The following is a 27,948-nucleotide window of genomic DNA, read 5'->3' on the forward strand; positions in this document are numbered from 1 at the left end:
CTGGAACTGTGATACTAAAAATAATTGTGATAAAAAACATCAGAGACCAGAGTAGAATTTCAAAATATATTTCATATTTCTAGCACCATAAATAACAACACCTTAAAATATTTTTATGAGAAATATAGTTTTGGTAATAAGCAACCATTTGATAATTACATAAACATGCAACAAACATACTCTACATGTGTAATTTAAATATATGAATAAAATATCCTTTATGATTGTACTTCATATAAAAGCAATAAATTACTTTTCCATTACTTAATAAAATACTGGCAAGGTAAGTTCACAGAGTTGTGCAGTGAATCCTACTGCCAGATGCAGCACCCGGAAGCCCTCGCACACAGACCTGGAGCCCCATGAAGGCGCGAGGTCTGCAGATGCAGAGGCACTGGTGAACAAATAAGGGCTGCCCCTCAGCTGTGGGCACTTTGGTGAGGGTCAGACACAGGAGGAGAGGGGGTGGGAGATGGGTAAGACCACATCAGCTTCTCTCACCAATCCAAGTGGTCGCTCTCTACTCCACCTCCTCCAAGAAATAGTCTCAAAAATTATTTAAAAATTTAAAATCTCATTTTCAGTAAAATAGCTGTTTAGTATTTTCAGCGAAAAATGCTTCATTTTCCTCCTTTAATCTCCACTTTATGACCAAATGTCCTGAAGATACCGTTTTTCTTCTTTTAGAGTTGCCAAGGTTTTCATTGCTTCTAGTTTGTCAACTCCAGCTTCTTTGCTTATTATTTCCACAAGGGCATCATTCACATCCTTGGCCATATTCTTAGCATCTCTAGAAAAGAAGGTAACAGAACCCTTTGTCAACAGAGCCGTCAGGCGCTCCCCACTTCACGCCCAGTCGGCCCCTTGCTGCAGCCTCTTGGTCCCCCCTCATTCTCTCCCCCATTTCCCAGGCCTTCCCGCCTGCCCACCCCACACCAGGCCTTCCCGGGCGGCCACCATTCCACACCACAGCGCAGACCACATGGTTCCACGGCTTAACAGCCACCACAGGCTTCCCTGTAGCGGCAGCATGGGCTCAAGCCTGCAGCTCGCCTCAGCCAGGCGCACAGCAGCCTGTGGTCTTGAAGGGAGCCAGCCGCGGTCACTGAGGCCCTCCCTGAGCGTTTCAAGTTGCTACGGAGACGGGGGAGGCCTCCTGAGCACTCCTCTGTGCCCTGCAGAAAGCTCCCGGGGCTTTCCCAAGAGGACAGGCTGCTGAGGACAGGAAGCCTCCCGCCCTCCCCATGTCTATTCTCCAGTGTGGCCAAGCCCCACAGGCACTCCTGCGTCTCCTACGTCGGCCAGAGGAAGGACATGCGGCCAGGACTCTGGCGTGCTGACGTTCCTGGAATGGAGCCTGCCCTGGCCAACAGCAGAACTCCTCGAGGAGTCCCTAAGGAGCCAGCTGGCCCTTCTTATGGTGCTCTCTTGTCAACTGCTCCCCAGAGCTGCCTCCCCAGGGCTCTGCCCTCGCTCACCTCTTGCTGCCAGCTCTGCAGCTGCCCTGCCACCTCTCTCTCACCCATAACCTCACGAGCCTCCTCCCTGGGAAGGGAGCCCCTGCTCCCTGCTCAGTGTCCCTTGCTCCGCCCCATCTGCTCGTCACTGTTAGAAGCCGAGGAGATTCATTGTGAGCCCTTGTCTCTGGACACTGCTGTTAATGCCTTCGTGTTTCCCCGACGGGGGTGACAAGCAAAGCACCAGTGACCAGAAGAGCTACTCGCAGGACACATTTTAGGAGACTGAACACCTGTGCTCTTCTCCAAGTTCTCAGCTGCAGTTCTCTGAACACCTGTACAGTTGACTCAGTTTGTACTATTTACACGTGTCTCCAAATTTGAGCCTATATCTGAACACCGATGGACCCATCCTCTGTGAAGAGGACGAAAACCAAGACCCTCGCTGAAATTCACCTGAAAACGTAAACCAGCACAATGTCCAGGGCTCCTGCAGTGCTTTCCAACTGAGTCACAATCTACTCACAGGTCATGGGATCAAAGCCATGGAAGCCAAAGGAGCCAAAGCAGCTGTACTTTTTTCTTAAACAGTAAATATTAAAAAATGGAAGAAAAATCATGAGATATGTCTCAAAAGATAAGTAGAAAACTGTTATTTCATCAAACCTGTTTAAATTATATGAATTTTGGGTCATTTTGACAGTACCTCATCTTGTATATTAATTAAAAAAAAAAACAGTCTGACTCAGTCACTTAGAGAACGTGTTAAATGTTAAACATACGTATGTTAGGATGAGAGTAAATTTGTGACCTCAAAACTACTTTTTAATCAGCAGGAATTTGTTGAATTTCATGACAACGGGTAGTTAATTTTTTTAAAGAATTTTTTCTGACAATCTTGGGTTTTTACAATAGATCTTGCCTCAGAAAATGGGTGAAACTTAATAACGTAAGAACGATTCCCAGCTTACGTCAACGATAACACCACAAAGTATGCCTTGGAAAAAAAGGATCCTAATATGTAAAACCACATTCTCTCAGTGAAAATAACACTTTCTCCCATTTAGCCCAATGGTAAAACCACAAACTTATCCACCACAAAGTCAATCTGGAGAAACAATGTCTTGATGTGAACTGAACTTTCAGAGCCTCACAGGTGTCTTGACTGAGAGCGCGCATGCACCTACCTCTTGGCTGTGGAACGTGTGCTGACCCACTCCTGTGCTCAGGAACCAGGCAGCTCGGCCCTGCCGCCTGGATGGCGGCCCCTCCATCCCCTGCTCCTTCCTGTCTAGCACTCAAGCACACTGGACACGTACCCGCACACGTACAGGCAGCCCTTCTCGTGCAGCAGGATCCTGGCCACCTGTGGGCCGTGAAGCTGGAGGCTGTCCTGCACGTACTTGACTGGGGCTTCCTCCTCCTGCAGGGCAGCATCTCTTGAGAAGGAGACCTTCAGATGAGTCAGAACCCCCCGCTGCAGGAAATGCCTGAGCTCGTCTCTGAAATACAACACATCACGGATCACTGGAGGGTAGAGTTACAAGGTGGAAGAAGGCTGAATATTAGAAGCGTACACTCAGTGGCTGCATGTCACAACAGAGGAAGTGCACAGTACCTGAACAAATAGTCCCTGTCCTTGTGTCTGCAGCCAAAAAACAACCACATTGCTCCAAAATTTCCCTCTGGGTACTGTTCTTGTAGTTTCGCTCTAAGAGAAAAAGAAAGTTGAGATGTGTAATATTAAAAACAGACCACCAGCAAACTCGAGTGCACAGAGTGCACCTATGCAGTCATTCAAAGGTCACCCATTCGGTCAACACTGACTACGGTTGAGATCTCCACTATTTTGTCATGCTGGAGATCCAACCCAGGTCTGTGCACATGCCAGGCCAATGCTCCACCACTGAGACATATCCCTGTCCTGGTTTGGATCTTAAGTGTCCACCAAAGACCATGTGCTAGAGGCTTGATCCCTGGGGTGACACAAAGGGAGGTGGCAGAACTTTCAGAGGGGAAGGTCTTTCAGTCATTGGGGGTGTGCCTCTAAAGGGGACCACAGGACTCATCCCTCCTTCTTCCTCTTTTGCTTCCTGGCAAGAGGTGGGCAGTTTTGTTTCACCACACATGTGCCATGACATACACAGGGCCAACCATCATGACCCTCCACAGCTGTGGTCCAAGTTGGTTATCTCACATTTCATCACAGTGTGCTGAGAACTGCCTGGCACATTTCATTGCCACTGAACCGGCTGCCAGGGTCCATCCAGCAGACACTACAACACAGAAGCATGTCTCGGTGGACATCCCTGAATCGCATGTGACTACAACAACAGGGTAATTCAAAGAGCACTCTGTGTCATTACAATAATTTCTACCTTAAATAACATTTGTAGCAAACTTAATGTCTGAGATAATTCTTACTGGTTGGAAAAGTCGCACAGCGCATAAGAGGTAGAATGCATAAAAGCCAGTTAGGAGAAGACACAGCAATGAGCCCACGTGCACCTCCCACTGCACTCCTGCAATCTCAAGGGAACAATGGTAGCACCACAATGGCCACGCAAAGGACACTCCTCCATGTGAAGGGAGCACACCACGGGAGAGCCCACACCAACTCACGGCATGGAGAGCAGCGTGCCTGCTTTACAGCCAGCAGTTCCGTTCTGAGTTAATATCACTCTGTTGAAATGTGCTGGTGCCTGACGTCTAACTAAATCTGTTAACTGCCAATTTCATCCAGAAACAGGAGGAAAGCCTGAACCACACCACAGTATGAAAATGTGCCTGAAATTCAGCCCCAAGTACATGTGCTGTACACCACAGTGCAGCTGAAACATAACCAAGTGTCACAGCAAAGTGGGAAGCCCCAATCTGAAGCAAACTCTGTGAAACATACTGTGTTTACTTTTTTCATGGTGACAAATGCTTATGCTGTCACACATCTGATAACGATTTTTAAAAGAAAAAATTTACAACCAAAGTTCGATTATTCTCAAAACTACTGATGAAATAAGAGACTATTATATTTCTGCCCTGAATCTCAAGGGGTACATTTTTCCACCAGCAAAACAAGCACATACCTATGCTGCAGGAACCCAATAAAGGGGGCGACGCCGGTTCCGGGGCCCACCATGATGATGGGGGTGGAGGGGTCTGCCGGCAAATGGAAGGAGTTTGTTGCTCGAGGAGAGATGGATATCTAGAATGTTAAACCAACTGTAGTGAGTTTGAAAGAAAACCCAGGTAAGAACGTGTAACCAAGGCGATCTCTGCTAAGGAAATCAGAAAGTGCAAATCCCCCCCCCCTTATAAAGCTCCATTAATAGCAAAATTAAAGCTTATTGGAACCACACATTTGTCACTATAAAGAAACAAACACTTGTCTTGCAAATTTCTTCTCTATTCATATTAAAAAGTTTTTTAAATGACATGATATCTTTTAGAATGAGACAACTATTTTTCAAGGCCCAGGGGTCAATCAGATCTGCTTTTTAGTAGGTAATCAATCATATGTATTATGCAGAAAACTTGGTACATATGTATCATGCACCAAAACTCTGAGGACACGATTCTTCATGCCTGCACATGAAAGGCCACTGACGATGACAACAAGATGCAGTCATAAGCTATACTAAAAACAAGGAACCGAAAACACACACTAAGGACCCTTCAAAGACCATTGAGAACTAGTGCTGTGGAGCCCCACATCCAACATCACCCAGAGTTATGATTCCGTAAAACCACCAACGCCAACACAAGTGGTGCAGCAGACAAAGACCCTTTTCACCTTTTTTAATTTTGAAGATTTTCCTTCAAATCATGTGCCAGACACTGTGGAAGGAATCAGTCTGCAAAGAGGTTCCCTGTCATGCAAAAGGCACACTGAGTAACACTGAGGTTCCACGGCACCCAACGTGGTGGCAGTAGTGTTGTTCCAATTTGCCATGCAAAGACCACAGGAAGCTCTTGAGGAGCCTGAACACACGCCTTCTCAGTGGAAGACTAGCAGAGCTATGTCTAATTACTGTTCTTATTATTCAGTTCTTATGAAACCGAATCCGCAATTCCATTTGCCTAATTCACTTATTTAACAATTCTACCGCAGGGATTCAACATGGCAATGGCAAGCATTAGAGACCCACCCAGAATGGCATCCCTGCCTGGTCACGCCTATCCTACAGCAGAAACGACAAAGAGAGGCAAGCAACACCATGACATCTGGAATCATCTCACATGCCCTCTTTGTTCACAGGGGAGTGGGAGAGGGTCCCCTCCTCCCTATGACAGAACTGTGGGAAGGGGATAATTCTGTAAATAACGGTATAATCTGCCACAGAGGGGGAATGTGTCTTGGGTCAAAGGCCAACATTTCCTACACTCTAATTAAACAGTGGTGTTACTAAGCATGATGAAACTGTATCCTTTCCCTCTGTGCCTACCGTGCCGGCACATTGGCATGCTGAGCAGTCTATAAAATCTGTTAAATAGACAAAGGAGGAGGGAGAGGCGGGTGGGAGAAACACCTCCAACAGGCCCCGAGCTTACACTGCTTGTCCTGAGCCAGGGACTGTTAACTTTCTGGAGACCATCTGCCATTTTTACACAACCATGAAGTGGCATTTTTATGTCAGTACTAGCACTTATTTTCATAAAAGAGACAGTTTGAATTTCCTACTATTTGTTGAGGAATGATGAGTCCGTCATGATTAATGAAGACTGTGAAGCAGTTCTGTTCCGGGCAGCGGATGGGTAACACCCAGTGAAGGGGCAGATGCCAGGGCAGTCTTCCCTCGGCCCTCCTGAGCATATGCCCTAAGGTCTCCAAACGTCCCCACCCCAGGAAATTAAAGAAAGCACACCTGTCACACACCACACACGACACACTGATTTCTGCATTATCATGAAGACCGAAGGCTTCATGACGAAGCCTGCAGTGTTACTTCAGCCATCCTTTGAGCAAAGGCGGAAGACTTTAAATTGTTCTGTGTGTGTGTGGTTCCAAATGAGATGATGCTGAGTGTCACTAAGTCCCAGCATAAATGTGTTCATAATATGTCCATAACACTATATCAATCCTTTCCTCCTAGGTGTTTTAAAAGTGCTTTCCCACCATAACTTTTCCCCAATAATGGCAGAGATTCAAATCCCACACACCACAATGGCAAAAGGGGACAAACGGGGACAGGGGAAATCCTAATGCTACAAGGCAGAGAATACCCAGCTACTCCTCGGCACAGGATGCAGGCTCTGCATGACGTCAAGTGCAGCTGTCCTTCCCCACCCTCCCTACGCTCCCTGCCAGGGTATGCACACAGGTCTCTCCACAACGAGGACAGACAAGGAAGGACAGACTGAAGAAAGCTAATGCTTTCTATGTTGAGGAAACATGGACTCACTAAGAGTGAGTGGAAGTGAACAGTGCTATTCTGCCTCCCAACAGACATTTTAAAACTCAAGCAGTGATGTAAGGGCAATGGACAGTGCAGAAGGATGTCTGTGTGTGCAAGGTATCAATATTTGTTCATATATAGCAAAGACAACTTTAGCAAAGCTAAAATTCACTCTTTATTTAGTACCTTAGGAGCCAGGGCTTCTCTGCCATCTGCAGGTGACGCCTGAGTGTTTGGCTGAAGAATCGAGGCAACCAGCTTGGCCAGCCAGCCTGTGCACACGCCCTTCCGCAAAACCACCGCTGTAGCGTTAGAGGCGAACTCCACAATGTTAAAAATAAAATGAAGCCTTCCAGGGTGAAATAAGCCTGAGCTGCAAAGACACAGGGTAACTGACTTCCGCATGAGGACTGATACACGTGGGCCAAGTTCATCCTGATTTTTACTGCAGTGGGGGACAGTTCCTCAGGGGCTCTGAGCAACCTCAACTCCTCAGGGAAGAACAGTGCTTCTTCCTTGACCCTCTATCCTGCCAACCATTCTGCAATATCATTCAGCAAAGTTTCTAGTTTTATTTGCTTGTCTTCAATACGAGATAAGATTTATAAAAATGAGATGCCTTAAGGGTTTTCATGTAAAAGATTAATTTCTGCAGTCTCTATAAAGACCTTTTGCCATATAAACACAGATAAATCCTGAGGAACATCCCATATATTATTAATATTGATAAAATTTGAAAGTAACTAAAATCTATACACCCAGAAAACTAAAAATTCAAAGAGAAAAATCTTTAAAATATATTTCCAAAAACAAAAAATATTTCTCGTCATGTTCTGTTAAATGCTAAATAATCTATTCTCGTGCTGTCACTGTGGAGCAGCAGGGAGAACCCAGGGGAAAATGCAAGGGGCCCTAAGAGGGGAGGAGGCAGAGCAGGGAGGTGGTCAGTCCTCTGTGCCTTGCTCACCACACATGTCCTGCAGGTGGACTCTCTTCCCTGCCCTCCGCTGTCACCCAGGGGACGGGAGGGCCCAGGGTCCTACTGCCCTGAGGGAGGAAACATCAGTGGATGACAGGAAGCCACCTGAGGTCTTCAGTGTGGGCTCCTGGAGGCCTGGAGGCCTACAGCTCCTCCTCGTCATGCCTCACCACGCCTGGCTCATCTTCCACAAGAAGGTGAAGTTTCCACTGAATGAATCAGCAGTCACCAAGGATTGGAAGTCTGAGTTTCATAAATTTTAGGGGAAAGATGCTATATGTTAACAAATATTAATACCTTGCACATGAATACGGTCTGGGCTGGAGTTTAGGAAGATGTTCTAGAAAAAAAATAAGCAATTATCAATTCACTATTATGGAAAATAACCTCGTTAAAAAAAAATTAAGACCTAAAATTTATTCCTGTTTTGAGAGTATCTGAAATAATTTACATTATATTTTTAAGTCATATTTTACAGCTCTATAAATTCATTGTGTCTAAGTAAAAAGTTACTAAGTTTTCCCTTCTAATTTCATATGTGCATTGCCTTACTTTGAAATAAAGTTATTTCTATCAATATGCTGGTTTGATAAACCAAAAGATACTAGAAATATGGTCCACAAATGGGCTTCAGAATTAAGGCACTAACTAAGCTTTTTTTCTTTTGTACTGTGGATTGAACCCAGGGGCTCTCTACCACTGAACTACATACCCAGCCCTTTTTATTCCTTGAGACAGGACCTAAGCTACTTAGGGACTCACTGAGTTTCTGAGGCTAGAACCCAGGATTCTTCTGCCTTGGTCTCCCAAGTCACTGGAATTACAGGTGTGCACCACCACACCAGGCGTTAAACTTCACATGTATATACAATTTTTCTCAGGAGAGGTGTCCAGAGTTTTCAGGATCAAATAAAGTCAAGATCTCAAAAGAATCAGAGACCACTATTGCAAGGATTATTGAAAATACTTAAGGCAGATAAATAGTTTAAAAAGGAAATGTGGGGCTGGGGCTGAGGCTCTATGGTAGAGCACTTGCCTTGCACAAATGAGGCACTGGGTTTGATCCTCAGCACCATAAAAATACTGGGTCCATCTACAACTTAAAACAACAACAACAAAGGAAATGTATTCATACAATTAAAAAACAAGTGCTTATGGTTATAGATATTTTTAAACCAGAAACTCAGTGGTTTCAAGAAACATAGATTGTGCTCTTATAAAAGCAATTTAAGTTGTTAATAGTTGAATTGAACAGTAACAAAATTTTGAAATTTTTGTATTATGATACATTTTTAATAGTATTTATGCAAAACTTTGAAATAATCCATCTAGAATGGCTTAGAATTCTAATAAATAATTAAAGGACTCACCTTAACATTAAGCTTTAGATGCATTAATTTTTCCTAAAAAATTGTAAAATAACTTAAAAATCTTATAGGCCCCAATGTAATTTTTTTTTAACATAGTCAAATTTTTCCGGTGGTATTTTGACCTAGGATCTGTATCTGATGCCATCAATGAAACTTAACTGAAAAGCTGGGGCAACAGCCTGAAGGCAGGACAGTGAGGAACAGCCTCGTGACCGAGTGCACATATTTCACCTTTTGATCATTTTGAGAATCCAAGTGGAAGAGCGCCAACACGGAAGAGAAAGCCAGCCTGACCTGCCGGGGACCGCGCCCTTCCCTGTGAACGCATCAGCGGGCCCCTGGCAGGTCCAAGACTAAAGAGGCCCAGATAGGCTTCGGGTCACAAGACACATGCGAATGTACCATCTACTTACAGCCCCCACAGGAAACCAAGACATGCCAAAACCACAAGCCAGGCGCTCTGCGGGACCACCTGCATCTGAAATACCTATGATGAGCCTGCCTCCTGTCCCCCGCCCCAGTAATGTACGTGTACAGGTACAAGAGGAGCCCCCTTTTGCTCCTGAAGGACCCTACACCTGGGCAGCCATGGGGACACACCTGCACTCTACACAGAGTACATGGCTCGTCAACCTCTGTCAATTAAATATGGCACTCAGTATCTTCGTCAAAGATAACTTTCTCTTAGCTCATTTTTAGATAAAATTTGGCAAAAGAACCTCTTGGAAAAAATAAATTGCAAATGATGAATTCTGAGAAAAAAAAATTAAGACTGGCTCTGTTAAGAAAGAAAATGATAGGGACATTAATAGAAGAAAAAAAAAAGAGGGAATCAAAAAGCTTGGAAGAGGGACCTTTGGCTCCTGGAAGGCAGCACAGATGTCACTGCTCCCTAAAGACAAGGATGCTATCCATTGCCACTTGTCAGCCACGTGGGCACAAACGCTGCATGGGATTCAGACACACAGCCACACAGGCACTGGCATCTCAGATCCTGAAGAACCCGGGGACCGGGCAGCGAGGACTCACCAAGCAGGAGACTGAGCGGCGGCTGGCAAGACGGGAAGGCCAGCAGGAGGTCCAACAGGCAGGCACTGGCATCGCGCACGAAGCGGTTGTAATCCCCTGCCCCCTGTTTACTGCACAGCTCCTGCAGCCTCCGCTTTTCAGCACTGTCTCTGGTGCAGTCAGCAAGAGCCCGCAGAAATGCCTGGGGAAGGAAGCAACTCAGTGAGCCCAGCTGTAAAGCAGCTAAAACGATCAGAACGTCTAGCTGGAGGCGTGAGTGGTGTGGCTCAGTGGTGCAGCACATGCCTAGCACAAGTCAGGCCCAGAGTTCACCCAGCTAAGCAAGGAAAAGGGAGAATCACCAGAAATGTTGCCAGAAAAACTGAATTTGATTCATTAGTTGCTTTAATCTTGGCCTGCTCAGAAAATTCTACTGCCATGTTCAGTTTTCAGTCACTTTTGCTCTATCTTAAGCAACCTAATCAGTCACAAATACAATCCCAAATTGTCTATCAAGACTATCAGAGTATGACCACAAAGTTCTATAGCTCAAGATTTTATCTCAGAACACACCCAGTTTTTGTCTTGGCAAATGATTACAACCTAGCTGTCACTGGGATTGGCTAACTTCATTTAGCATCATATTCTCCAACTCCATCTATTCACCTGCAAATGCCATGATTTTATTCTCTTTTAATCCTGAATAATATTCCACTGTGTATATATAACACATTTTTTTATCCATTCATCTATTGAAGGGCATCTAAGTTGGTTCCACAGTTTAACTACTGTGAATTGTGCTGCTATAAACATTGATGTGGCTGTGTCCCTGTGGTATGCTGTTTTTAAGTCCTTTGGGTATAGACCAAGGAGAGGGATAGCTGGGTCAAATGGTGGCTCCATTCCCAGTTTTCCATGGATTCTCCATACTGTTTTCCATATTGTCTGCACCATTTTGTACTTCCATCAGCAATGTATGAGTGTGCCTCTTCCCCCACATCCTCACCAACACTTATTGTTGTCTGTATTCTTAATAGCTGACTGGAGTGAGATGAAATCTTAGAGTGATTTTGATTTGCATTTCTCTAAATGCTAGAGATGTTGAACACTTTTTCATATAATTGTTGATTGACTGATTGTATATCTTCTAATAAGTGTCTATTAAGTTCCTTGGCCTATTTATTGATTGGGCTATTTGTTTTTTGATGTTAAGATTTTTGAATTCTTTATATATTCTAGAGATTAGTGCTCTATCTGACGTGAGTATGGTAAGAATTTATTCCCAATTAGTAGGCTCTCTATTTACTTTACTGATTGTTACTTTTGCTGAGAAGCAGCTTTTTAGTTTGAATCTATCCCATTTATTGCACTATAGGAGTCTTATTAAGGAAGCTGGGGCCTAATCCAACATTATGGAGATTTGGGCCTACTTCTTCCTCTATTAGGTGCAGAGTCTCTGGTTTAATTCCTAGGTCCTTGATCCACTTTGAGTTGAGTTTAGTGCACGGTCAGAGACAGGGGTTTAATTTCATTTTGTTGTATATGGATTTCCAGTTTTCCCAGCACCATTTGTTGAAGAGGCTATCTTTTCTTCAATATGTTTTTGGCACCTTTGTCTAATATAAGATAACTATAATTATGTGGGTTTGTCTCTGTGTCCTCTATTCTGTACCACTGTTCTACAAGGCTTTTGTGGTGCCAATACCATGCTGTTTTGTTACTACTGCTCTGTAGTACAGTTTAAGCTCTGGTATAGTGATGCCACCTACTTCACTCTTCCTGCACAGGATTGCTTTGGTTATTATGGGTCTCTTATTTTTCCAGATGAATTTCATGACTGCTTTTTCTATTTCTGTGAGGAATGTCACTAAGATTTTGATTTGAATTGCATTAAATCTGTACAGTGCTTTTGGTAGTATGACCATTTGGACAATATTAATTCTGCCTATCCAAGAACAAGGAGATCTTTCCATCTTTTAAGGTCTTTAATTTCTTTCTTTAGCATTCTGTAATTTTCATTGTAGAGGTCTTTCACCTCTTTCATTGATTCCCAAGATATTTTTTTTTTTTTGAGGCTATTGTAAATGGGGTAGTTTTCCTTGTTTCTTACAGAGGATTTGTCACCGATATATAAAAATGCTTTTGATTTATGGGTGTTGCGTTTATATCCTGCTACTTTGCTAAATTCATTTATTAGTTCTAGAAATTTTCTGGGTCTTCTAAGTATAAAATCATATCATTGGCCAATAGTGCTAATTTGAGTTCTTCTTTTCCTATCCATATCCCTTTAATTTCTTTCATCTATTTCTCTGGCTAGTGTTTCAAGAACTATGTTAAACAGAAGTGGTGAAAGAGGGCCTTCTTCTTGTCTTGTTCCAGTTTTTAGAGGGAAGGCTTTCAATTTTTCTCCATTTAGAATGATGTTGGTCTGGGGCTTAGCATAGATAGCTTTTACATGTTAAGATATGTTCATGTTATCCCTAGTTTTTCTAGTGTTTTGAACATGAAGGGGTGCTGTATTTTGTTGAATGCTTTTTCTGCATCTTTTGAGATGATCATATGATTCTTAACTTTTAAGTCTACTGATGTGATGAATTACATTTATTGATTTCCATATGTTGAACCAACCTTGCATCCCTGGAATGAACCCCACTTGATCATGGTGCACTATCTTTCTGATATGTTTTTTCCTGGACTATTTGTATATGCATAATTTTTACAATGAGCATATTATTTTTGTGATAATGAAAAAATATATCCATATATGTACTTTGAAAAAATTTTTAAAATGATGCTAGTAACCAAAACTTAATTTACCGAACTTAATCAAGAAGTTTTTAATCACAGAGAATTAATTCTAAATTTACTCAAATTATATCTAGGACTCAGTCTCTCTAAAGTGATCTACTTCCTAAGGACTATAAATGCAATAAACACATTAATGAAACAGAATAAAAACCACACTGGGAAGAGAGTACCCTATTAATTGCACTCTTTATGCTCAGTAAAATCCAAGCCAATACACAGCCCAGAAAACTTTTCCATTAATACCACTTGAGTGGGGAATGGCAGAGCACACCTGTAATTACAGAAAATTGGAATGCTGAGGCAAGAGGATTGCAAGCTTGGGGTCGGCCCCAGCCCTCTGTGTTCAATCCCCAGTGTGCCCCGACCAAAAAAGGAAAAAAGAAAAAAAATTAGGAGTATTTTCTTAATATAACTCCTGGTAAAATGCTGACCCCTAGTGGATAGTTCTAGCTCTGAATTCATCTAAAGGCCAATGTAACCTACTGCAAGCCTTCCAGCTTCCCTGAAGAACTCTGACTCAGCAATGAGTGATTACGTGGTGTCAAACAAAAGAAAGCAACTCAGGTGATGACAAGCAGGCTTCTCATAAGCTTCCTGGCATCAAGAGGGAAGGAGGAGCACTGCGCAGCTGGACAGCACCAGGCCTGTCACGGATCAATGTAATACATGAAAGTGAAAACGCAGGGAGAAAGAGACCTGCTTTATGAATCTCTCCATGATCCTCCTACACATAACATGAAGTTATTTGCCTGTGACAATAGGAAGAGTCCACATCTCCCTGGGAACTAATTTAAAGGCACGCCGTGTAGCCATGTTTTCAAGCCTTCAAAGGGTAGACAGCACGTCTATTTAGTAAGTTCTAAGCACATTTAAAACAGTTTCACAGAGAAGATAGAGAAATACCTTTTTAGGAACGGCACGTATTTCGAGACACCAGGTAAGGAGGAACTGGAGAGAGCACCTCTCAGGAACATGCTGGGGCAAAGCGGCTCCTTTTAAAGTGAAGACAGTTCGTGAAGGAGAAAATAGGAGAATGAATCCAAAACACATTTTGGGAAGGTGTCTTGCACTCCTCAAAATACAACCACTTGCAACACTTGACATCATGATGCTATCAAAGTGCAAATGATTTATGAATGTTTAATTAATCACAAATTTGCCCAATATAGAACACCATTTGACGCAGCTATTCCTTTCTCCTCATTGTATACCCAAAGGACTTAAAAACAGTGTACTACAGGGACACAGCCACATCAATGTTCATAGCAGCACAATTCACAGTAGCTAAACTGTGGAACCAACCTAGATGCCCTTCAGTAGATTAATGGATTTAAAAAATGTGGAATATTACTCAGCAGTAAAAGAGAATAAAATCATGACATTTGCAGGTAAATGGATGGAGTTAGAGAAGATAATGCTAAGTGAAGTTAGCCAATCCCAAAAAACCAAATGCCAAATGTTTTCTTTGTTATAAGGAAGCTGATTCACAGTGGGATAGAGAGCAGGAGCATGGGACAAATAGAGGAACTCTAGACAGGGAAGAGGGGTTAGAGGGTAAGGGAGGGGGCATGGGGTTATTAATGATGGCAGATTGTGATGATCCTTATTATCCAATGTACAGGTATGAAGAGACAAATTGGTGCGAATATACTATGTATACAACCAGAGATATGAAAAATTGTGCTCTATATATTTGATAAGAATTGTATTGCATTCCGCTATCATATATAAATAAATAAAAATTTAAAAATTGCCCAATATGGCAGAAAAACCTCACCTTAAAAAATATTATGAATTCAAGATGAAATTTTAAAAAAGGAAATTTTAAAAAATGAATTAACTTCTTTTAACTATGCGAAAAACAAATTATTTATTTATTTATTTTAATTTTTAAATTTGTTTTAGTTATACATGGCAGCAGAAAGCATTTATGTACTTTGATATACATAGATGGAATATAATTTCTCATTTTTCTGAGTGTACATGTTGCAGAATCATACTGGCCATGCAGTCACATATATACACACAGTAATAATGTCTGCTTCATTCTACTGTCTTTCCCATCCCCACATCCCCTCCCCTCCCCCCATCACCTCCCTCTACCTAACCTAAGGTAATGCTATTCTTCCCTAGTGCCCCCCGCCTTCTTGTGAATCAGCATCTGCATATTAGAGACAACATTTGGCCTTTGGTTTTACGGGGATTGGCTTATTTCACTTAGCATGATATTCTCCAACTCCAACCATTTACTGGCAAATGCCATAATTTTACTCTTCTTTAAAGCTGAGCAATATCCCATTGAGTATATAGACCACATTTTCTTTATCCATTCATCTGTTGAGGGACTCCTAGGTTGGTTCCGTAAGTCTACTGTGAACTGAGTTGCTATAAACTTGATGTGGCTGCATCACTGTAGTATGCTTGGAGAAGTAAACATAATAAAGAATTTTCTAAACAGGTTCTAGGCCACTACTTCTCAAAGACTTCATTCACCTTCCCCTTTCACACCCACAAGTGTCCAATAAGTGTAAAATCCATTACCGTCTCCAGGTGGCAACACTAGTGCTGTGCCCCCCATGGTGACAGAGTCCCAGTGTCTGAGCAGCCATCGCACAGGACGCTGGCACTCTCGGAACACAGCAGCAGCCCACTGACCAGTGACTCCCCAGTAAGGCTGGCACAGGCCGCACCTTTCTTCCTGGTGTCTGCTTTGATTTTCAGAAGGACACAGTGCTCTCGTTTATCAGTGAGCTGCAGTCTGTGCAGGAGGTTTTGAACCTCCGAATCACTGTTCGGACAGATCACACTGAAGGCATCTCCAGGCTGATAGGAAAACTCTGTTTTCTAGAGAAGAAACAAAATGAATGAATTCTACGTAAGTTTAAAGAATTTAGGTGTGAGATAAAAAAAAAAAAAATTCATTACATTACTCTTTAATATAGGAACCTAGAAAGGAATTCTTCTGCAAAAAAGGAATTAACAAATGGACTCAATTGATGAAGCAACCATACTTTTGTTAGTAGCTACTTTAAAAAAGAAATTCGGTAGAAGTTAGCAGGTACTTTGCTTCCTTAGGCCAGAGCTCACTCTGTCCCACCTGTTGACCAGCGTGAGGATCTCCCTGTCACCGAGGCAGGTGATGAGCTCTAGATTATCCAGAGTTTCCCCGCCCCATTACTACACGTTTATGGAATATAAGTCAGACGTTCCTTACTTTTGAAGGAATAAGGTACCCTAGTGCTACACAATCTGTGTAAAAATTCCTATAATAAAAACTCATATGGGCATGCCCAGTATGACCAGAAGTAGCTAAGGAAGTCCACCGCCCTGGTTTTCCATTTCCTTCTCCTCACTCTGCTCCTTTCCCGTGGGGAGAAAGGGACAGGAGAAGATAACTTTGCATTCCTTGTCTCAGAGGGAAACAGGCCACTCAGCAACTGGCTACCTGCCTCTTTATGAAATATCAGAATATAAAATAAAAGGTCTCAAGGTAACAGTACAAATATGTATTATTAACATGTTCAAAGAAATGTGTAGCTATTCAACACCATGCAAACAGAAGCACAGTTTTGATGCCCGTCATAACACGTCCTTCCAGAGATTCCTCAGTGTTAGAAACCAAGAATCATCTGGTTCCCTGCACATTCTGACAATGTAACTGTGTGAAGAAGGAAGTTCTGTGACTTACCGAAATGTCCAACTCTAGCAGCAGGGTGGTTTTTATGGCATCATTTGTAGTGAGCTGGATTGCCTTTGAAATTGGAACTTGAAAAACTGGATCTGCTGAAGTCACAGATGCTGGGCTTTCCTCCTTGAGAACAATGGTGATAAATGCAGCTAAATGTGATTCTCAAATACACCCCTCCTTCACCCAGTGACCTTGCAAGATCCATATAATCTCGCGAAGGTTCCTGGCTAATCAGTATTTATTTCTAAGGTAAACAGACATATAAACCTAACTTTTCACAAGATCAGCTCACATGCACTTAACAACACAATTAGACTTTAGAATTTCTGAAATACAAATAGAAAACACTAATACTAGCAATTTCACATAAAGGTCTCACAGTCTTCCTCATACGTTATGCAAAGGAAAATAGTACACATGCAAAAACCTCAAAAAGGAGGTCCTAAAGTAAAGGACCCATGTTTAAGGGTGGACATGCCCGGGAAGATGGTCAAAGTAATGCCCTCTTGTTGGGCAATGCTGGTCAGGTGGCTGCTAAGGACTTGAATTGTGAACGGTGTGACTTAGAAACTGAATTCTTCATCTTAATTACTGTTCATTGATTTAAATTTTAGTAGATACACACATCTAGTAGTTCATTTGTCTTAAGAAAATGCAAAGAAACCCAATTCTTTGTCCTACCTCCATTCCTTTTCTAACATGATTATCTCTATGTTTAAAAAAGAAAACAACATTTAAACAAGTGCTGACCAAGTGATTTTGGATACCTGGCTCTAGAGGAGTGCTGGGAGTACCCTGCTTCGCCCCTCAGAGAGCATGTGCCCTGCGGCAGGACCCAGCTGCACCTCCTCCCAGAAGCAGACACACCAATACTGATCACCTTCGCCTTCACTCAGGACAAGGGTCAGCACCAGACAGCTGCAGAAAACCCAATGGGGCTGGCTCAGGCCTTCGCTGAGACTGTATTCCAGCTCAAATCTGTCACTGTCCCCAAGGCCTGGTTTCCTTCCTGAGGTCCCCAAGGTGACAATCCCAAGAGGCTGCCTAAAAACATCTCGTAGTTTGATTCCTGGGAATGCTGCCCATTCCATGAATAGCTGTGCTAGAGTAATCTGAAACAATGCTAAATGGGAATCCAGAGCTGATCACCTGCCTCGGTAACAGGGAGATCCTCACGTTGGACAACAGACGGGACAGAGTGAGCCCCGGCCTAAGGTAGCAACGTGCCTGCTAAGCGGACAGAGTACAAGTGGAAGCAAATGCATTAGCCAGGAGGTGAAAAGGGCTGAAGTGGAGAGGGAAGGAGCACTGACAAGAGCCCCAGGACAAGTGGCTCCGCATGCTTGGTGCTCACTGGGGAAAATGCAAACGACTGAAGTAATTAACTGCAGTTAAAAACTAGGTGTGAAAGCCACAGAACATCCTCAGTAGCTTCCAAAGAGGCCTGCACTTCCTGCAGCCCATGACCCTGGAGGAAGAGAAGAGTAAGGACAGACTGAACTGACAGCATGAATCCCTGACATCTGGAAGACACTCTTGGATCCCAATCCCCTTGATGCAGCCAGAGCTTTGCACCAAGGGAAAGTATTCCCTTCCTCACAGGATGATGCAGGAGCCTCTGCCCACAGACATGCTGTGCCCCATCCCTGCACGCCACCTCCTACCCTGGGTGTTGCAGTAACTAGAGTAATACACCTGGCTGATGAGGTGCTGGGCCCACTAAGGCAGGCCAGGGACTATCCCCCAAGGAAAGCCCAGCACTGGGCAACAGCACTGACAGGACCAGAAGTGGGCACATGGATGGAGTTTGAAGACCTGGAACATAAACTCAGGTAAGGAATTTTAACTGGGAGCACTCTCCCAGCACACGGGTTTCCACGCCCCCGCAGGAGCCCCTAGAGATGATGTGACTGTACTCACAGCACAGCTCCTAGAAGGAAAAGGTCAGAGCTGTACAGAGCATGACAAAAAGACCCACAGGGCCATGCCAGCATCTGAAGGAAGGAGTAGAAGGCTGGGAGGGGGCCTGTCAGAGTGGAGGTAATGCAGAGCCCACCACCCATGGGAGTTGGCCCGCGGGAGCACTGAAAGATACAATACTGCCAAGGCCATCTGGGCTATTCTGCTGACCAGAACACCACCATCACCACCAAGTTCAGAGCTGGCCTCTGCAGGGGCTGGTGTCAACAACAACAGGAAAGGCAGCACCGCAAAGAACAGACACATACATAATGACATCTTTTTCTAAAATAAACAATTTTCCATATATATATATAAATATATATAAATATATATAAACATTTTTTCAGTGCTGCGGATGTGAGGCAAGTGCTCCACCACTGAGCTCCACACAGCTTTTTAAGGAGGTATGGTGGACATGGAACCCACATCTACACACAAAGTTCCTTTATGCTTCGTGAATGCCTCAGACACAGCTTGAAGGTAATTTTAGGCAATGTCTTCAGGGCACCTGCATTTTGAGTGCAACCCATCACACAAAGTCAGGAGTGGAATTTTCTGATTGTGGCATCACATTAACACTCACAAAGCTTTCGATTTCAGACCATTTTAGATTTTAGGATCAGGACATTCAGTCTGTAATACCAACTCTTGTGTAATACATGGGCAGGCCAACTTCTTCTGGAAGGGCTAGCCAATATCATCTTAGGCTCCGTATGCCAAAGATAAACCACTCAACTCTGCCACTATAGCTCAAAAGCAGCCACAGACAGAGGACAGAAAAAATGGGCATGGCTGTACACTTATTTTCAACAGAGAGGCATTTGACAGGGGAGTACTAGTTTGTTGACCTGTGTTAACCTGTGTTAAAAAACAAAAACAAACAAACAAACAAAAAACATGCCCATAGTTACATAATTATAGCACAAAACATATAGAAAAGTTGCTCACCTGGCCAAGAGACTCCTGTAGATGCACCTGTAAATATTCTGGGGGTAAAGCAGGAATACTGAGAGAAGCTTGTGAGAGTGGGGGTTTTGAGCGGATGAGTGAGGATTCAAAGTCTTCAATCAAACCATTTGTTTGACCTCTATTCGTTTCATTTTGTTCCAAAACCTCTGAGTGCTGTCTTCCTGAATCATCTAATCTTAGAAGCTCAACTTGTGACCCAATGTGTAATAGTGGTGGCTTCACAGGATGTGAGTTCAAGGAGGCCTTTGATGTCCCTGGGAGAGCTCCACTCATCTCCTCTTGTCCTCCACTTGACCTAAAATGCTTCGTGAGGGCAGCCCAGAGTCCGGCAATCCAAGGCTCAACCACAAGTTCTAAACTGGCACATGATGAAAAAGAGAAAAGAAACAAATGCTCAAGTGTTCACTGGAACACAGCAACAGGGTAAGGACAGGATCCACCCACTCAGCAGAATGTCACATGCAACTGTTAGAAAACCAAATATGAGGACTATTAAGAACATAAGAAATATTTAGGAATGATTAAGTTTTAAAAAGTAGAAGACTGTTATGTGTTCATTAGTACTGTAGCCATAAAATGAGCAGGTAAAGAGGTCAAGAAATGAAGTGAGGCAAGAAGATATTTTAGTTATATGACAACAGGAACATAATTTGCCTTAATTTCTGAAAGAGCGGGTTTAAGATCTGATGAAGTAAAAGAACATAGGCAAAATCTGAGGCTATTCTAAGGTCAGATGATCCACTGAATATAGCACCTTTTTTTGCCTGGCTAATTTACTTATCCTTCTCCGACATATTAAAATACGACCAAGAAATCACTCTGGATTAATGCCAACTATTTGGACTAAATACAACACTCAAACCTATCAGTTCTAAATAATTTTTTGGTAATATCTAGGGAGGCTGACCTCAGAGAAAGAAACAAACCATCCTTTAGGAAATTTGAATTAATCACAAATAAATTCTTAAAGTGTGGCGATTTAGTTATTACTAACAAAGTGTAACTAAACAATAACATTCCCATATACCCTTAGGTTAAATAAAGCAAATGGATAAGGAAGACTGTGTCTGGACATTGAAAATGACCTCTTTATCACATCATCCCAAACAAACACAGGTATCAAATTCTAGTTCACAAACAACCATCAAGAAAAGACATTTCAGAACTTTATCTTCTCAGGACTCAAGTTACAATTTATCATTATTAGATGTTTATAGACACACAGTTTAAAATTTGGTTATACATTGCATTTATCCCCACAAGCCTTTGTGAAAGCAAGTTTATAAAAATATGGGTTCAGCAGTAACACATCATCTTCATAACTCAGAACTGTTAAGGTGACAACATCCATTATTGAGAAAGCCAGCTTCGTTATGATGGCACATTCTAAGAGACTAAAGTGCATTGCTTCATCCGACAGAAGCTAACACAGTAAATACTACTATTATCTATTTCATAGAGGAAGAAACCTCAGCACAAAAAGTTGAAGAGACCAAGGTTGCAGTCAGTGGGGGACCAAGGCTGTGACCCAGGTGCCTGGACTGCAGTCTGCGTTTCAGCTCCTTCAGCGTGGCAGTCATTACTAGGCAAGGATGGCTCATGGGAAATATCTTAATTTTAGAAAAAGGAAAAAATCAATAGGGTCAAAATTTAAGAGGTGCAGACTACAGAGATATACATTCAAACATTTTAATATTTAATCTAATGAATGGGCAAAGAGTAAAGAGCCTCTGAAGACACGTGAGACATGTGGGATTAACATAAGCACTGTGACATTGACTGGTCACAGCTCACCATGACCACACATTTAATGTCAATGAGGCCTGGCAGGGGACAAAGCTCAAAATAAAAGAACAAAAATAAAAGGTAACAGTCCAAGAAATGTTTTGTCACAATGAAGAACACATTGATTTGGAAACAATCCACAGCATAACAGAGCAGAAAACGAAGGAAGAGTGGGCAGGAAGGTCCAGGTAAGGGGACACATGAGGAGTCTCCATCATCCTCTAATCCAGGAAGGCAAGCCATTTGCTGGATTTGTCATTTCTCATAAACAGTTTATTTATTAATACAGTGAATGAAAATTCATTGAACACATGCACCTAGTTTAAAAAGAAAAAAAAAGTATGCATGCCGTTATCCAGATGAAGCAGCAACATGATAGCACCTGTAGAATCTCTGAATAAACACCCAAGTTGAAAGGCAGCCATGGGGTGAATACTGAGTTGCACAAACAAGAATAAAGCTGGGCATAGTGCTGTGTGCCTCAAGTCCAGCTACTGAGGAGGCCGAGGCAGGAGGACTGCATGAGAATTTGAAACCAGCCTGTGCAACACAGCAAGACCCCATCTCAAAACAAACAAACCAAGAGCAAGAATAAGAGAACGCACACTTCTGACTGGTGGGATGGCAAAGGCCATGAGGACAGTAAGAGACACAGCCCGGCCACACAGCCAGGCTGAAGGCCCTCTGTTGTGTCTTCCTGTGATGCCTGACCTGCTCAGGCCCTGACTTTACAAACCCCATCAAGATAAGGACAACTGTGCTGGGGCACTTTTCTAACTGTTTCCATTAACAAAGACTGAGAAGGATGAGAAAGACAGGAATACACACACACAAAATATCAGCAAAACAAGAAAGCCAAACCCCGGCTGGCCCTCTTGGACCCTGGCACTCAAAAAGCTAAAACTATAAAAGATTCTCAAGGCCAAGCATGAGTGCTAAACCTCAAAACCACACACTCTGTAAACTCACCAACTTTCACCACGTATGAGTAAGACTTTACTGGAGTAAACAGAAGCACGTCGCCCTTACCCCACACAGTCGTCTGCATGTCCAGTGTCATAGAAATGCTGGGCTCCAAGCTCTTGAAGTCGTTTATCAATTACTTTTCCTCCATTACAGAAGTATGTGTATTCGGAATCACCCAAACCTAAAGAGTCCAAATGGATATTAGTACACACAAAGATTAAAAGAATAGATAAATAAAACACCTAAAAACAAAACTATTTCATACTGTCACAGGTGAGGTAAGTGACTATTTTTCCTGAGTAATACTGAATATGCAGAAAATGTCCCTCTATTTTATAACATAAATGTACCAGATACACTGGTACTATAAACAAATACCACTGTTCTGAGAAATATACAGCTTTTAGACCACGATATCTTTTATCTGCATACATCTGATTCTAAGCAGGGGTCTACCAACCACAGCCCCCTCCACTACCCTGTTTTAAATAAGGCCATATCCCATCCACTAGCATTTCTACAATAAAGTTTTACTGGAACACAGCCAAGTCTGTTTGCTTACACATTGCTTAAGGTGGCTTTGAGACTACAACAGTAGAGTCCAGCGGCTGTGATGGAAACCTCATGGCCCTCAAAGGCTATATATACTACTATCTGGCTCTTTTTAGCATTTATGACTCCTGATCTAGAGCACAGAGGCACATCCGCTGCAGATGAGCAGCTTCTGTAAAATGTCTCTCAGGTAAAGCAAGAACTGCTTCTGTTTCATGGTAAGAAAACAAACCAAAATTTTCACTCAGTTGGAATTTTAAAATTGAAAGCTTAAACCCTCAGTTGTTTAATGATCTCCTGTTCTTTCCAAATAACAAGAAGAGAAGTTGCTGGGTCCACAAGAATGAGTGGCTACCCATAAGTATAGACTTCATAATACATTTTTGAGAAAACGTCAAAGCAACATGTGCTAGCTCTTTAAAGTAGAAACTGGAAAAACTTCAATTTAAAAAAAAATTGAAAACACTGTAAAATATTCTAGTGATCATGTTAAAAAATACCAGTGGACAGCCAAGGTTAGTCTCAAAGTTCTAAATCAGTTGTTTATCAAAGCAAAATCCATCCTTGCTAAACACCCTCCCGCCAAAATAATACTCAAAGATGAACGACACTGAACACAAGCCAGGAATATGGGCCCTCAGCACCCACACTGGTCCTTCCAATCCTTTATCTTCATTTCTTTGAACGGTTCCTCAGTGCCCAGGCCAGTTTTCTTAACCTGGGAGGCACTGCCTGGGAGCTTTTAAAATACCAACGCCAGACCACTACCTCAGAAAACAGATTGAATGGACATGTCCCAAGTAAAGGAACTATCAAGAACTGCTCCAGCTGATTCAATGTGCAGCTGGACCTGAAAGCCACCGTCCTAGAGGAAGGGTCCTTAGATGGTGAGTGAATCACCTCAGAGCTTTTTGAGGCTTGCTTTTGTTGTTTTAAACAGTAAAACAGCAGCAAAGGATTCTGTTTACGTAGGATGGGGAGAGGCCCAGCCACTAATATTCTGAAAGTATTTCATAGCTGAATCTGATGTGCATCCTTGCTTAAGAATGCTACTTGGGAGGTCCCCCAGAGACGTTACTGTTGGGTAAATACTGAAGAAGAATTCATACACGGCAGCACATTATTCACACTTACATGTTTTATATATGTATAATATTTACATAAAAATAAAGACAAAACTCATATGATTATATTTCATGGTTTTGAGAAATATAATCAAAACCAGAGGTAAAAGTCAACAATAGCACTAAAAGCAGAAAATAGAGTCCATTACCCAATAATCCATACCGCAGATGAGCAAGGAAATCAGCGGGCAGTGTCTTGTCTTGTATTTCTTTAACAAATTTTCGGGCCGTGTCAGGGGGGTCTCCAGTGCCTGTTGTAGAAACCACCACGACGAGAGGAGCTCTTTCCATTTTTAGATCATACTACAAAACAAGGTTATCAAGTGAAGGACCTAATGCCACGTCACCTGTCATTTAACACACCAGCCAGAGAGGGTAATTGGCCTAGTTTCTACTATCCTGTATTTTCTCCCAATTATTCTTCTTTCCAAGTAACTGGAGATGCACACAGAGTGACCAGTCCCCATCCAGTGACCAGGTGCCCTTGTTTAATCAAGTTACGCAAAGTAAGATATTTCTTAATGCAGCCACTCATTTGTTTTGCTGATGCTCATCAAGAGGAGAAGAGATAAGTATTGGTACCTCTCAGTCATGGTGCCCTGGGGCAAATGTTAAAGTGAGCTCTGATCTATAAGGCAAATAAATGAAGATAGGAGAAAGAAGCCTGGTTTCTTAAATTAGGATTGCTGATAAATTCAGGGTAAATTCTTCCAAGATGATGTGCCTAAAAACTCCGATGTTCAGCAGGAGAGGCAACTAATTTGGTGGGAATGACTTCTTAAAACAAAGTAAAAAAGCAAGCAGATAGATTTTCTAAAGGGGGAGGGAGATATAGAAATAGAACAGACAGCAAGCATCCGGGATTAAAACAGCAGGTCAGCAAGGAAACTTCACAGAATATTCCAGCACACAGAGTACAATGAAAACACAGTGGCTCTGACAGCTCCAGCAACAAATGACACAAAGGCAGAGAGATACACAGGCACTAGTGCTACCCCAGCCATCAGGGACCTGGTGATAAAGACCAACTCACTCTTTCAGAGTTCCAGGGACAGAGCTGGCTAGCAGCAGTACCCTGAATTTATCAGCAATCCTAATTCTGAGAAATTTCTTCTAATTCCAATGCAAATTTAAACACTTCAAGTAGACCACTCTTTCTTCTTGTGACTCCATGGAGTCTACTGCTCATAAGTGTTATTTAATTTGGGTCCAAAGAAATAAAAAAAAAAAAAATTAACTTTTATTTATTTATTTTTTTTTTTTGTGGTGCTACAGAGCAAACCCAGGGCCCTATGCATCCAAAACAAGCACTCTACCGCTGAGCTAAACCCTCAATCTCACTTTTCACTCCTGAAGGACTTTTCCCTAGGCCATTAAATGTTCACAAAACACTGCACAAGTTCTGTGTCCAACTACGTGCACAGTTCATCTAAGTTGATTCAGCTTGACAAGGCCTGCTATGAATGAGAAAGTAGAGAGCTACCCCGACCCGGCTGGAGAGGTCAACCCAATGGATCTCATTAGGGCTTGTTTTAGGAGACTATCAGTACATAGTGACCGATTCACGTTGTAATCCATCATAGCACACTAAGTCTACATTATTGTTGAGTGACAGAGGCCACTGTCTGGTAGCTTCCTAAAGGGAGCCCCCTTTCTGTGAGAGCATCTGGAGTCACTCTGGCAGTGCTGCCTAAAGAAACCAGGTGAGTCTCTTTCTAAAAGCTGAATTTATAATTCACCTATTTTGTTGAACAGTATGGTGAACTTGACGTGAGAGGCCAGAGGCTGTGAACCTGAGTGACAAGGCACTGGCAAGATAGTTCTCAAGTACTGAAGTAAACCTGAGTATTCAGGGGTTCGCCTTTCCTCTGGTGGTACAAAGTCCTCACTGTTACCACCTTAGTTGTCTGGGACAGCGCTATTTGGAGGTCTCAGAGTTACAAAAAGAATACAAAGTGTTATGTATCATAAGGCAGGAATTTCAGCGGAAACTAAATAAATATACAAACAAGGAGTCCCTGACCTTAAGCAGCAGGGTTTTTCCCAGATCCTTACACCATTACTTGGAATTCTATTTCACAAAAAACCCAAGTAGTCCTTCATTTGGAAGAACTCTAACATGAATCGCAAGTTCTTTTTGGGTAATCAGAACGGATTCTGAGGTTCATGAGTTGCAAAGCCCAACCTTCATGAGAATACACACACTTCCTTTGTTCTCACAGCCACCGCTGAGATAAACAAGGAAGATGCTACTGCTACCATTTACTGACAAGTAGCTGCTTTTTTCAGTCTGAGATCATTCATCCTAACTTATATGTTTACTTCTGTTTTTTTTTTTTAAAGGCTGGTTAAAATTGGTATAGAGCCACTTTCTTTGTTTAACAAACATCAGTTCCCAATCAAAATACTTTGAAGCATAAGATACTGTGAAGTCCACTGGAGCGACATCTCTTACCTTGTCCGACTCACTGATGCAGTGGAGATCTGCAGAAAACCCGTGGGCCACAGCTTGCTCACTTATTTCTTCTGCTATGGCCTTTGCCTGGCCTCGCTGTGTAGCGTATAATAACAAGAACCTCCTCATTGCACGAGGCATGTGCTGTGACTATGAGAGTGACACTGAAAAACAGAAACAGGAAAAGGGAAATTTTCTTCTTAATGAAGTAGTAACAACCTCAACATAGGAATTCTACCTCAATTTTCATAAAGGAATGAAACAATATTCACACAATATGAAAGCCTTCTCTAAATTTATTTTTTGCACTGATTTTAAATAAACCTAAATAACACAGAATTCATCAAAAGTAGGGAGAAGACAAGACTAAAGTTCTAATTTCATGGTTCAGAAATCAGATTATGAAGTCAAGCTACTTTTGGGTCCCCAAACTGTCATTCAGAAGTGAACACCTGTAGGAAAGCTACTTAAATGTTCTGAATCTTAGCTCCCTAGTCCTCAAATTAGGATTCTACCTACCTGATAAAGGATATGACACACAAATCACCTCAGCAATGCTCAAGCCATAATATCACTTAAAAAAAAGTCTTATCTATTTTTTTGTTAATCATTTTAGTATCAAAAGTTCATATGGTAATGAAAAGAAAAAAAAAATTCCATCCTAACTTCTTTTTTCCCCCTGAAGAGTCAACCAGGGGTAAAATCAACAGAGGCTAACCCTTGTCAACTTATAGACAAAAATGAAATCCAAATCAAAATACTGGCTTTTAGTGAACAAACCACCCATACTTTCATGCTCCTCTAGCTTACCTAAAGCACAAACAAAAAGCCTTCACATGTTAACTGAATTACTCTTAGGAACCGAACAGCATGGCACAAGGTGCTCAGCTAAGTGCCTGAAGAGCAAAGCGAACGCCACGGTGACCCTGCAAGTCCAAGGCTCAGCGAGGAGGTGGTGTCACCCCTCCGGCGTCACAGCCGGATGACCTCGCGAGCCGCACGCTGTCCCGAGGACCTCGGGGGCCCCAACATTTGCCGCGGCTGCTTAAGGACGGACGAAGGCGCCAGCCACGCCTCCGCGGAGGTTCCCCGGCTCCAGACCCGCAGGCGCAGCGGAAGAGAATCGCGCGGCGGAGGAGACCCCATGCCCCGGCGACCCCGTGCAGGAGGGCAACACCGCGTACCCCTGGACCCCGGCCGACCTTCGAACCCACGCCCAAACCCTCGATGGCCTCTGCTGCGTCCCAGCTGGGCCTGCAGCTGGGAACCGCAGCCGCCAGGGTTCTCACCTGCGACGCAACACCCTGGCTTAGCAAAATCGGGGAGTCTAACCAACGCACAGGCGTACAGCCGAAGTGCGCATGCTCCGTACTCACGACCAATAGGAAGCTCCGGAGAAGACTTGAGCCAATCACAGGACTCTAGATGTGAG

General features: G+C 42.8%; 1 protein-coding gene across 2 annotated transcripts; it reads right to left on the reverse strand.

Moving 5' to 3' along the window:
• Nucleotides 1-52: 52 nt before the first annotated feature.
• On the reverse strand, nt 53-27,947 carry MTRR (5-methyltetrahydrofolate-homocysteine methyltransferase reductase). 2 transcript variants are annotated; one of them, XM_081310549.1, is made up of 15 exons: nt 27,806-27,947; nt 26,517-26,680; nt 24,211-24,364; nt 22,449-22,566; nt 19,614-19,992; nt 16,704-16,826; nt 15,706-15,859; nt 13,919-14,007; nt 10,229-10,409; nt 8,127-8,169; nt 7,037-7,223; nt 4,541-4,659; nt 3,076-3,168; nt 2,777-2,959; nt 53-790 (listed from the first exon to the last, which is right to left on the reverse strand). In XM_081310549.1, the coding sequence occupies exons 2-15, from the start codon at nt 26,655-26,657 to the stop codon at nt 646-648; spliced, it is 2,109 nt and encodes a 702-aa protein (XP_081166675.1). In that variant the 5' UTR covers nt 26,658-26,680; nt 27,806-27,947; the 3' UTR covers nt 53-645. The 2 variants fall into 2 exon arrangements, with proteins under 2 accessions (XP_081166675.1, XP_081166676.1); XM_081310550.1 differs by lacking the exon at nt 27,806-27,947 and adding an exon at nt 27,327-27,721.
• Nucleotide 27,948: the final 1 nt, after the last annotated feature.

The sequence above is a fragment of the Spermophilus citellus genome (assembly GCF_964194105.1).
Source record: "Spermophilus citellus genome assembly, chromosome: 1".
Taxonomy (NCBI): Eukaryota; Metazoa; Chordata; class Mammalia; order Rodentia; family Sciuridae; genus Spermophilus; species Spermophilus citellus.